This window comes from Phalacrocorax carbo, chromosome 1 (genome assembly GCF_963921805.1).
Source record: "Phalacrocorax carbo chromosome 1, bPhaCar2.1, whole genome shotgun sequence".
Lineage (NCBI taxonomy): Eukaryota > Metazoa > Chordata > Aves > Suliformes > Phalacrocoracidae > Phalacrocorax > Phalacrocorax carbo.
The window spans coordinates 174,925,350-174,938,037 of record NC_087513.1 but is presented as its reverse complement, the minus strand read 5'-3'; the positions used below and the strand labels follow the sequence as shown (position 1 = coordinate 174,938,037).

General features: G+C 40.6%; 1 protein-coding gene and 1 long non-coding RNA gene across 2 annotated transcripts in view; one reads left to right on the top strand and one right to left on the bottom strand.

The window, feature by feature from the left end:
* KLHL1 (kelch like family member 1) overlaps positions 1-5,803 on the bottom strand; it is a 254,532-nt gene extending 248,729 nt beyond the window's left edge. The window contains exon 1 of the mRNA XM_064440768.1: positions 5,278-5,803. Coding sequence (XP_064296838.1) covers positions 5,278-5,789 — 512 coding nt within the window. The 5' untranslated portion in view covers positions 5,790-5,803. The remainder of the gene's footprint in view (positions 1-5,277) is intronic.
* LOC135311501 (uncharacterized) lies at positions 5,700-12,077 on the top strand. Its single transcript, XR_010371120.1, has 3 exons — positions 5,700-5,790; positions 6,566-6,672; positions 7,373-12,077. It is a non-coding gene; the product is annotated as an uncharacterized LOC135311501 (long non-coding RNA).
* The last annotated feature ends 611 nt before the right edge of the window (positions 12,078-12,688 follow it).

Here is a 12,688-nt window from a genome sequence, read left to right as displayed (position 1 = left end):
ATCCCATGCACAGAATATACATCCTCTGAGAATGAATCACAAAGGTCCTTGAGTGTATTGTGTATGAACCCTGCCTCTTTTGTTGTGAAAGTCAAAAGTATAAAAGCATAAAAGTTAAATAACCAATTTTTAAAGTTTCATAATTGAGTTTAAAAGCTGTCTCACGGTAAAGACAAATGAACTATTCTCTTCTGATTCCATAACCTCGAAATGCAGAGCTGTGTGTTCTATTTTCCACCCCCAGCATTACATTAAATTCCTAAGAGAGCAGTCTATATGAGATAGCCAAGTCAAAGGAAAACATATGGAGCTATAAGTTTGACGTATATAGTATCTAATTTTAGGGTCTGGCTATCACAGTAACATCCACCATTCATATTTTGATAACTAAATAACATAAAGAGGGTAGCATCTCAGAAAGGCCATAACCATATTCAGCTGAGAAAATACTTAAAGGTGTGAAAGCTCATAGGATAGACTAAGACATGGGAAGGTGCTTTGACTCCCCTCTTTTTGTAAGCTCAAGTACCGAAGTCAAAGTTGTAAGCAAGAAACTCCTTTTACTTAGAAACCAGATCCCAGAATCCTCTCTTGAGACTAGATACATATACAACAGTACATCAAGTACTTAAGCTGTAAGTTTTGATAATGATTTTATCTGCATTTTCTAAAGTGATCAAAATATTTTCTCATTAAATTAGAAAGCTGCATTGAAATTCTTTCTCATCCTGACAGGTTTCAAACTCATAACTTTCTAAAGCAGCATGCTAACCATAAGGTGGTAGGTTGCTAAGAGAAAAGAAAAAGACTTGAAAGTGGAAGAGACTATGGGCAAAAGCATAAAATGCAAGATTTGTGGGATCAGAACAGAAAGATACAAAATAAATGCTTATCCAACAGCTTTGACTCTATAGTTTAAAAACACCCATTTTTATGTTCCTGATTCTACCCTGATTATTATTATTGTTTATCAAATAATTATTTAATTCAAATAGCTTTGAGCGTAGAGACTTGTAAACTAAATTGCTCAGTTAATGTTTGAATTCCAAATATTATCTCTCACTTTTTAACCTTTTGGACTCCCATTAATACTGAAATTTTTACTTCCCAGTGACAGATTTGACAGATAGATAGAGTAGAAAATGCTCTTTCCTCATAACCTTTTCTAGTGAACCAAGATACAAGTGTGAAACTCTGCTGTGTGAGGATGGCACACAACTCAACCCTTTCACTTCTTGCTTTGAAGTACACTATTATAAAGTATCTAATGGTGGGAGGACTTGTCACCTTCTTTCAGATACTTGTATGTTTATTAAAGACTTCTGCACTGTCAGTGTTTGTTTTCTGTGGGTTAGGCATACCTAGCATATCCTTCTTGGAGCTGTATCTTTAACAAAATGTTAATTGAATCTTGTATCCCTCATTCCTCTTACACTCAGCCAGAGGAGCCTGGGCTGGTTTGCAGAAGGGCTCATCATTTACAGGTGCAGCTGAGAACATAGAAAGTAGTAGAAGAAAAATACTATATGCTCTGAAACCAGCAATTCAACTCTTTTTCGCTTTTATCTCTGTTTGTGTTTTATTCCTCCATTGTAAAATAGGGGTGTTAGAAAGATAAGCCCATGAATAGTTTGTGAGGCACGTACTGAGTCGAGTGGTGAACAGTGCTGAGGGCTCATGAGTAATTATGTCTTCATAGGATTTGGACAGTGCAAAGCAAGCAAAGCATGCTATCATTTACTGAGGAAGGAGGAGAGAAAATATGGACTCTGCTTATTAAATGAATACCATTCATGTTGAGAGTTGATTAACATGTTACGTGAAAAAAACTATCATGATCACGCAAAATCTACATTATAAACTCACAGGAGCTGATGGCTATAGAGAAAAACTTAGCAGTGGTACTCTCCAAGCTTTTTGTGTTCAATTTATGAATCTTAATTGTAAATTGATTATATAGATTTTTCTGATAACTTTTTCTTATAAAATAAAGATCAGAATAGAACCTGTGTTCAAATATCTGCTGCAGTTATTGCCAGATTTTACATGCAAGCTCCTAAACAATTCGATATGCAAGTTTTCAAGCATTTTAAAGCAATCAAAAGGTGTTTTAACACTAATTGTTCACTGTAAAACATTTTTTTGTTTTTACAAATACAATATGGAATGCAGAACAATTATGTCAGTATTTTATATCGTGTATGAAGTCTAACCCTTCAGTCTTCTTAATGTCAATGGGACTACCCACATAACCTTACTTAAGCGTATAAGTACCTGTACAATTAACATGACAAGATGTTCTTTAGAAGCATATGAAACCAAATTAATAAAGTAGAATGTACTTGTTACTACCCGACCACGCTCCCTCATTAAATAAATTCCATAATATGTAAGACTATTAAACGTAAAATACAGAATTCAAGATTCAGCTAAGCTTTTATCTTAGATGTGAAAATAGAGTAACTGCAAATCCACAAACAGCCAAATCCATGAATCCTGCACGTGAGATGGGCTGAAAAAGGATTCAAGCGCAGAATTCATGTATCAAGCAGAGGGGACTAATGGGGGAAAAAACAAAACACCTCTTTTGGGGATACAAGGATCCCAAGTAGAAGCCAAAGGAAAAAAAACAGGTGTAATTTTTCACTTTTACATACATCATAAGAGTAGAAACAACAAATTTATTAATCCCAAGCATAAAACCAAAGTTGCCTTGCTGACCTGTTCCTCACATTATGTCATACCACTGAGTTACTAGCTAATACTGCCCAGAGACCTTCTGTTCGCAACATTTGAAATATTGTGGATATGGTCTATATCAGAGTATATCCAAATGTTGGATTCTCACCAGTTTCACAAAACAAAAACTTTTTTTTTTCCAAAATGTCCTAAAGTATTAAAGTAGTAACTAAATATGTACAGGACAAAATACTAAGGACAGCCAGTAGTTAACAATTTTACACTCACTGTACCAAACACCCAGGTGTATGACTAAAGGCTTTGTGGAAGTTCCACATACTCGTCTGTTTGTGTATTTAGTTGTATCTATCATTCAGGACTGAATGATAGTTTTCATATCCTATAGTCATAATAAAGAAGTTGGCACCATTTATAAAAAGACTAATTTCTACAGAAGGTGTGAGACATAACTTGTCAGGGCATTCAAAGACTGTCAGACCACAGAGCTTTCAAGCACAGCAGTGCCATTTTTGCAGTGCTTGACCCCCTCTTGCCATAGCATTTAAAATTTATATAGGGAAATGAAAGGTTCTTAGATAGAAAAAGAGAAGGGAAAGTCTCAGACTCTAAAACTATCTTAAACATTTTCATATCTCAAAGGGTGGCATTTTCATTAACAATAAAATGGTATATGCCTGCTTTAGCTATGTTATTTTAAAAATGAACAAATATTAGTATATGCCTTCAACAAGACTACGAGCTACCGATGACTAGATGTGTTGTTTCAGTAGCCATGAATGAGGAACATGGAATAAATGGATTATAAAAACCCAAGAGCAGTAAGAACAAATCAGATCTATATTATCACAGAGTATGTATGTGATGAGGAAGTTCATTCCAGCAAGTCAACTCTTATGGACAAATTAAATCATGCCATTAATATTCAGTAAGCTTTTGTCAGTATGCAGATCTCTGAAGACTCTCAGGCCAGTGACAAACCTAATATAAAATCTATAGAATGAGATTATATTTGTACCAGTTTTTAACCTCTTCTATTCAGTTCCGAAACTTTGAATAGATATTTTTTTGCCTGTCTTTACAGTGTATCTCGATATTTTGTATTGAATCCTATGATTAAGCATCTTGTTCAAAATAACTTCCAATGTTCATGAAAACTTCAGCATCGCTGACTTTTTCTTTAAAAATGTACCCTCATTCATCAGCTATTCCACATTTGTTTAAATGGTGTAGCTCCTATGAAATGAACTACATTAACTGACAAAACAATTGTTACAAGTAGAGAATATACTCTTTAGGTCTGTATGAAAAAGCTTAACATACTCAAAGTTATATGCACACATATGTTTATCTATAGCCACAGATGCACAGCGCTGTCACTTTATCTAATGAAATATTTAATACCATATGCTTTACTTTCAATATGAAGAACGCAAATAATTTTTCTCTTTTCTGTTTTGAAATAGAACTATACATTGCCTTCCATAGAAAAAGTAATAGATGACAAGGGAAATGAAAATGAAATTATTTTAACCATAGGGAGGCGGGGGTAAGCAGAGTTAAACCAATGAAGCGTTTTATCCTCAGGCTTATCTGTATCACAGTATTTCTGGAAACTCTCTGTTAGCTACATTTCCCTCTTCTAATGATTTTAATTTCTGTTAGGACTGGAAGGTTGGCAGGGTAGCAGGGATTGAGAAAGAAAAGCAATTCAACATTGAAAGAAGTTTCATATACAACACAAGCACCTGGATGTGCATTGCTTGCTCTTATATCTTCTTAGATATCACTCAGATCATGACTCGTAAAACAAATTCTTGTTTTTCTCTGAGGAAGGGTGTGACATGATTCAGTCTCCAAATTCTAGGAAATCGGACGTTCTCACTTTTTGCCTTTCACCTGGCATCCCAATACTCTGAATGGCATCATCTCCCACTAGCATTTTAATTAACTTCTGAAAAAGTTGGGTGGTGATGATCCCCAGCACAGAGCGCTGGCTTTGAGGGGTGGCTGTGCCCGGGCCAGCCCCGCGGGCAGGGGCAGGGGCAGGACACGGGCAGGGACAGGGACAGGACAGGGGCTGGGGCAGGACAGAAGCAGGACACGGGCAGGGGCAAGGACAGGGGCAGGACATGTGCGGGACAGGACAAAGACAGAGGCAGGGGCAGGACACGGGTAGGGGCAGGGACAGGGGCACGACATGTGCGGGACAGGAGAGGGACAGGGGCATGGGCAGGACAGGGTGCAGCGTCCCCTGCCCGCGGCACCTCGACCCTGAGGCTGGCCGCTCTCGCCCGGGACCCTCGGGCAGCACCCCCGCCGCCCTTCCCGCGCAGCGGGGCGCCTCCCTGACACCAAACCCTGCCATTTCAAAAGGAGAAACCCTCCTGTCCCCAGGCCCCACCACCCTCCCGCCACCATGCCCGCACACCTGCCCGTCTGAGCCCCACGCCCGTCACTCCCCCCGCGGCCAGGAGCCCGTCCCCACAGCAAGGACCCTCCCGCGGCCCCCCGCCCCGTGGGCGCCGCGCAGGTTGCGCTGGGGGCGCAGGCTGCGCCGCCACCGCCGCGCTTCCCTACCTGTGCCCGCCTCCGTCACCTGTTGCCCGGCTGCCTCCATCCGCGCAGCCCCCCGGCGCCTCCTCCCGCTCCGGCGGCGCCAGCGGCTTCTCGGGCTCCCGGGCCACCTCCATCCCGCCGGGCACCGCCTCCGCCTCCTCCTCCTCCTCCTCCAGGGACTCCACGTAGAAGACGGTGCGGGCTGGCGGCGGGCCCGGCCCGTGGCCGTGCCCCAGCCCGTGCCCCCCGCCCGGCCGGCCAACGGCGGGCAGCAGCGTCCCGTTGGGCGGGCTGGCCGTGGTGGCCGCCGCGGAGGAGGCGGAGGAGGCGGATTTCTTCCAGAAGACGCTGTTGCCTCTCTCCTGGCTCTTGGGCAGGCGGCTCTGGCTGGGCCCCCAGTGCTCGAAGCTGCTGTCGGGCGGCAGGCAGCCGCCCCCCGCCGGGCCGCCCGCCGGCGAGGGGTGGCTGAACAGTTTCCAGCGGAGGCGCAGGATGTGCTTCACGTCGAAGTCTTTCCTGCCGGAGCCGGACATGGTGCTGAGGCGGGCGGGGGACGGGCGCGGGCTGAGGCGGGACTGACGGCGGCCAGGCAGGGCCGGGCGGCGGCGGCGGTGGCGGCGGGCGGCCCCGCTCCCGGCAGCGGCGGCGGCGGCGGCGGCGGCTCCGGGCAGCGCTGCGCCTGCAGGGCGAGGGGTGGCAGCCGCCAGGAGGAGAGAGATGCGCGCACACAGCAGCGCAGAGAGAGAGGGAGGATGGATGGAGTGATGCACAGAGCCGAGAGGAGGTAGAGGCGCCCAGCAGGGAAGGGGGAAGGAGAGAGGGAGAGGTGCCCAGAGCTGGCGAGAATTGCACGGTGATCGGTGGAAGGGGGAGGAGAGAGAGGCAGAAATGAGAGACACCTCTCAGGGGAGACAGGCACTTGCGAGGGAAGAGCGGGTGAGGGAGGCTGCGAAGACGTGCTGATCTGATTAACGGGGGAGCAGAGCGGAGCTACAGCCCGGAGAGGACCGGCGGTGGCAGCAGCCGCGCTGGGAGGAGGGTGGCTCTTCCTCAGGCTCTTAGAGCTCCCTGACCGAGTGCAGCCAGAGAGGGAAAAGTCACCTGGAAGCCTACCTCCACCTCCCGCCTTGCCATCCCATTTCTCAGGGGAGTCCCATGCCTGCAGTTATCTGGGATGGCAAAGCCTGAGAGCTGGCACGGAGAGAGATCGGGGCTCCTTTATATACACTGTACGTAGCAGAAAAAAAAAAAAAAATCACGCCCGTGAGGCTGTCAAGGTCCTCACTGTACAATTTTCTATCTATCTCAGCACCTCTCACCAAGCCGCCCCCTCCCCTGCATGTGACGTAGATGCGCTCTGGGGCCACCAGTGTGAAGAGACAGAAGGAAAGAGATGCTTCAGTCTTCCTCATGCAAGTAAGTCGGCAGGTCGCTAACTGTCCCTCATAGCATCCTCCTCCCCTCTCTCCAGTGCAGGTCTCCTCACCTTCGTATTTTACTTCCAAGACCACTATGCAATACAGGGAGCAAAATAAAGCAAAACAATGAATGCAGCAGCAGCAGTGAACACAGGAGCATGAATCATAGGAGTACAAACTTAATAGACTGCATGCAGACTGGATGAGGTTACAGGTTAATGGTTTATCCGGCGTGCTCCATTCATTAGCCTGTTGGCTCAGTGTGGCTGTACCAGTAGAAAACATTGGCTAGAGGGACAGTGTGTCAAACAGAAATGGCAGTACATATCTGCTTCCTACCTTTTATATCTGCTCTTAATGCAGTCTGACAGTGCTAAACCCAAGGGAGGTTCCTTCACGAGAGAGAGAACTGCTTAGGAACACCTGCCCACTTTGGGAGGGGTGTCACAAAGCACACTGTGCATCTGGGACATAATTACAGAATTAAAAGCTTCATGGAGAAATGTAGGAGAGGGATACGGGGGCAAAACTACGCTGCATATCATCACCTGCTAGCTCGTAAATCCCCATGCATGAAAAGTTACTGGTAATAAGATAATATACAGAATGCCTGCAATCCACCTGTGCCTTAGAAAGTAGTATTTTAGAAGAAGATTTATCCCTAGCAAAATGATGGAAAAGGTTGTATTTTTCTCCAGGTACTCTTTGCATTGGCCAGCTTTACCCATGCACTCATAGAATCAGAGAATCATTAAGGTTGGGAAAGACCTCTAGGATCATCAAGTCCAACCATCAACCCAACACTACCATGTCTCCTAAACCATTCCCTGAAGTGCCACGTCTACAGGTCTTTCAAATTTAAATGGTCTCATCAGATGGAAGTGTTTTCCTAATGCTGAATGTAAATCCCCCTTGCTGTAACTCATCTTATTACATTTTTATTTTGTTTCGAAGGATGGAATACTTTCTTCTTCCAAGCATCTACCTTTTTAGCTATCAAAAGTTTATACTAACTCTTTGTGAATTCAGGAAGTAAAATCAAAGGTAGAATGTTTTAAGTCCTCATTCATAAAACACTATAGCCTGAAAATTCCTCCAGAGAAACACAAAAGTTAAACATTAATTAACAATTTTATTACTGTTTTGTTTACCCCATCACTGAAGTATATTACTGTTTCATTTAGTTTATCACTGAAGTAGTGCTTCTGGGTACAAACCAGTACCAGGTTTTGTGTTTTAATGTTGATGAAGTTCTGGATTTAACAGAACATGAAATTCAGGACACAAAGTCCTATTTTCAAGGGAAGAAAAATTGCCACTGTGCATTTTAAATATTGATTTATGCCACAACAGCTGGACTGCAAACTCTCTAGTGCCTCAATTTTGCTCTCAGTATTCAGTGATAAAAAAAAAGACAAAAACCATTCTAAAGCAAACAGAAGAGACAGTTCATTTTTATCCATGAACTGATCTGAGTGAATATGTGCTGCTTGGGAGAGCAGCAGCAGCAAAGCCTAAAAATCTTCATCTAGAACAGGACAGATGAAACTCTCATCATTTCAGAGACTTCAGAAATGCATCTCTTATGACAATATATGTGAAATCACCTATAGTGAATCTTGGTTACTTAATGTCTGATTACAAGCTCTAAAAGATGAGGATATGAACACATAAAATAGCTTTAATCAAGGAATACATAGATACTATGCTATCTGTTTTGTGTTTAATACCTCTTAACTGGTCAGGAAAATGCAGAAATATTCTGATTTGAGGAAAATTACATAATTTCCTTGCCATGTTATAAATCTTAGTCATTTTTAAATCTGAATTAGCATTTTAGTTGATCATTTGATGTGAACAGTTGATGGGTTAGGTTTCCTAGCTTTACTTTTGTTACATAGATAAATATAAATGACAATACATTCCAACAAAATTGTTCTTCTAAATATACTTCGGAGGTCACTTAATTAATATATTGCAGTATTACCCAAGAAAGTGACTCAGGTTTTCATCACCTTTCCAGTACAAACTTGAAAAGCAATTATAAAGAAAAAAAAAATTAATTTGTTATTCATACTTTTAAACTTTCATTTATTTCAGTAACTGAAAAAATAGTCTTAGATGGTTTTTAATAATTAAAATCTCAGCTCTTCAAGATATTGTGTAGGTTCTGATATGCATTTTAACATTACTTGATTCTTTAATATTTCAGTACATAAACATCTTTTGCAAGTGAGATGCATTACTTTGGATGTAAACCTGATCTTTCATGAATGAAGATGTATGAACACTTCTTTATCATAAAATGAAATCTGAAAAACTCTCTTGATTTTCTTAATTCATATCACACTCAATTATTTTGTCATTATAAACAAGAGCTACCCCAAAAAAAGATACACTGGAGAAGTATCCATTGTCACTACATATAGTTAATGAATAAATTGGTTTCCCGAGCATGAAGTAAAAGAATGAAACAGTTTGGTTTACTTAGGTTTTCATAGTTTCTTATGCTTATGTTTCCCTGCAAACACTTTTTTGACATATGCCAGTGAGACAAAGAACATACTCTAGATTATTGTGTGACAAAATGCTTTTCAGTTTCAGTTGAAACTTCTGGTATATAAAAAGACTAACTTAACTCTTTAGGTTGTCTAGGCTTGCTTCTCCATCCAGGAGAAGAAAAAATGGTTCTCTACAGGAGTTCTAGGGACCTTGCTCATAGGAATTAAAATAAAATAATTAGTTTACTAGTCAAGTATGTCTTAGTCAACTCATATGGGGTTGACATAAACATATGAACAGAATTGTGGAAATACACTTGTCTCAAAGTTGTTGAAGGAAACATTTTGATGCCTAACAGCATTCTGTCCCTACCTTACACATCCCATGAAGTGTAGCCAAGATAATAATAAACATGGGCAGTCTGTCACATGTCTATTGGTCGCATGCTGGAACATAGTGTGTGGCATTGTATTTTTGTTTATTAAACAGCATGTTTCTGAAATTCCTCAGCTGTTGTAGTTTCTCCAGTTTATTTATAACCACTCAAATCTTGAGTCACTTGACAGACTGCTTCAAAGTGCTCCCGACTCCTTTATTAGTTAGGCAAACAGATGAAAGTGGTTAATCTTTATGTCCCTGTTATGAGTCAGATTCCTGACGCTTTCTGTGTTTTTTGTCTTTCTAATGCTCTTCAAATGAATTAAATTCACATAGTCATGTCCCTAAGGAAGTCTCACACTCATGTTTTGTAGGAAAAATGGCCTAGGGATATATAATCTTTTAATAAATCCTCCAAGTAGTAAGAAGCGCTTTCAAAGAGAAGAACCTTGAAGTAGGTGTCCAAACTGGTCAATTTTTATTAACAGTCTTTTTTTCCTTCTTGCCGTTGCAAGGCTTTGGAGTATTATTTATTTTGGAGTTTCAGATGTTTTACATTAAGCTGCTTACATGTTATACCCTGTACCTCAGAGAGAACTGGTGGATCAGGAATAAAGTTAACTTGTAGTTGCAGTTATCAATTGCTAAAATGAGCAACAGAGGAAGCATCATGCAAAATAATTTGCTAACAGTACCCTTAGGGTTATGAATACTCCTAATCTATGTGAGCCTCCACGTTACATTTACGTTGTTGAAAGACATACAGCAAGTGAGTCTGAAGGTGATGAGTGTCTGTGTTACTGTGGAAGGATAGCTATTAATAAAAGAAGGGATACACCTCTCAGAAAAATAAAAGTATAAGGGGTAATTTTGTTAATGAATTTTAACCTGTCATGTATTTTTAGTCCAGAAGACACTAAATCTTGAAGCAGTAAAAAGACAAGAGACACCACTGCGCTTTGAATAAGGATGATCCTAGAATGAATGGCTTTAAAACAATTCTCACTTGAATGGGGGAATTTTCACATGAATGAATGAACATGTACTACAGCTATAAAGATGCTGATTTTGTAGGTGGTTAATTATACATTCAGAAGCAAGAATCTGAGGGTGTTAAAAAGATGCTGTGAAACAGATCTATAGAATGCTCAAGCTAAAGAGAGTAGAGAAAGAAATCAATGGGACTGGACGTCCATTGAGAGATCAAAACTTCCTGAAGAAAGTGGCAGTGCATTAAGTGATAAACAAATAAATAATGTATTAGACTTCTTCTCTAAACTTCTATTGTTTATAAAGACTGAACGAGCTTTATGATATGCAGTTATATTCTGAATCAGTTTAGATGAATAAACTGTGAGACACGGAAAAGATGGCAGTAGTGGGGAACTAAACTGTTGCTTTGTATATAATGTATACATACAATGCTGAGGCACTGCTGTGCATCATGAAGGGGAGTTTCAAGTTGTTGAGCTGATTTTCCTCCCACAATAGTATACGTTGATGTATTTAAAATACTGTAAATATGTCTATGCTTATTAACTATGATTGTTTTCAAATTCAAGAAAGGAATAACAAAAATAGACAAACGGTAAACCAGAACTGATACACTTGTCAGCTCTTGTGTATGGTATTTTGTAGTGAGTTTTCAACTGAGGTTGAACTTTTGGGAATGAGTTTGCCTTATGATAATTTAAAAGGTTAAATAATGTTATTTCTCAAAATTAACAGTAAGTGAGCACAGCACAGGACAGATTTCTGTAAGTGTGGTGACATGACTAGCTAGATTTTTTTCAGGGCGTAATAAAAATCACTCCTCCAGAGTTGTTGTTTACTGCCTCCTTAGTAATGCTGGATAAAATAACGATATATGAATTGCCCCCAGTGGTGATTTGAACAGATACATTATATTCTGCATTGCAGGAGCCTAGAAGAGCACAGTTATCTTATATTAGCTTGAGGGACAGTCATTTCTTAAACCATTTCATTATGATCACAAGCAGTTGTATAAACACATCCTAAAGCAGTTTTTAAATGGTCAGAGAATTTCACTTAGGAAAAGTAAATGCCACATGATTTGTCATGGATAAAGATTCAAAAGTAAACTAAGGCTAGAGAATGTAAAATTACGAAACCAGAGAAATAATTATTAAATTTAAAAAAGCAGGAAAACTGAAGAATATTAAGTTTCTTCAATTCCAAAATCAGTTCCCCCAGTTTCTCTGCAACGGTTGTCAGTTCTCCTGAGGAACACATCGTTTTTACCTGCAGTTCCCAAGCTGGCTATGGACTACCCTTATTTGAAAAACATGTCATGCCTTCTTTCCCAAATCATGGTCAAGAGAAACAGCTGAACTCCATCTAGTACAGGTTTGGGAGAGCACGCACCTTTGTGCTCCTATGCCATACTCCACATGATATCCTCAGGCCTTACCATTTGGAAGCCGGTCATCTGTCCCATTTGCTGGTTCACATGGAAGCTGTTCCTGTCTATTTCAGGTGATAGAATTTCGTATTAAAATCACTATGTTGCTTTGTTTTGATTTAAATCTAACACTTTTAGCAGTGCTTCTGTGAGTGATATCAATCTCTGTGGAAATTCTGGTGATGCAAAGAAAATAGGATGTTTTTTCTTAGCTAGATTCAATAATAGTTGCTGTCATTTTTTCTGTGACTCAGAACCTTTTTAGAACTGGTTTGCTTTCATGTTCTGTTCAAAAAATATGCAGTTTCCTGCTGATCTTTTATTTAACGTTTATTTTTCAATCTGAAGTAAAAAATTCTGTCAAATACTATATGTTAGCAAATCACAACAATGGAGACACCCATAGTTTGCAAAACAGGCTATATTAAAAAAGAAATATGTAGGATTTAACCACTACACATATACTAGTAAATTAAATTGGACTCAATTAAATCAAACAGAGCTGCTGGAACTGGCATAAGATGGTCAGTACTGATAAGGCATTATCACAATCATTAAAATGGTTTTGAGTTGTACAAATTAGCATCTCACAAAGTAGTTCAGGAGTTAATATAAGTCAGGAAGTATACTCAATAGGCACTTTGGATATAGCCAGTGTTTTAGAGGATAAGAGCATTTAGCCATATGGAGGTAAATTGTGCCATGCCATTTG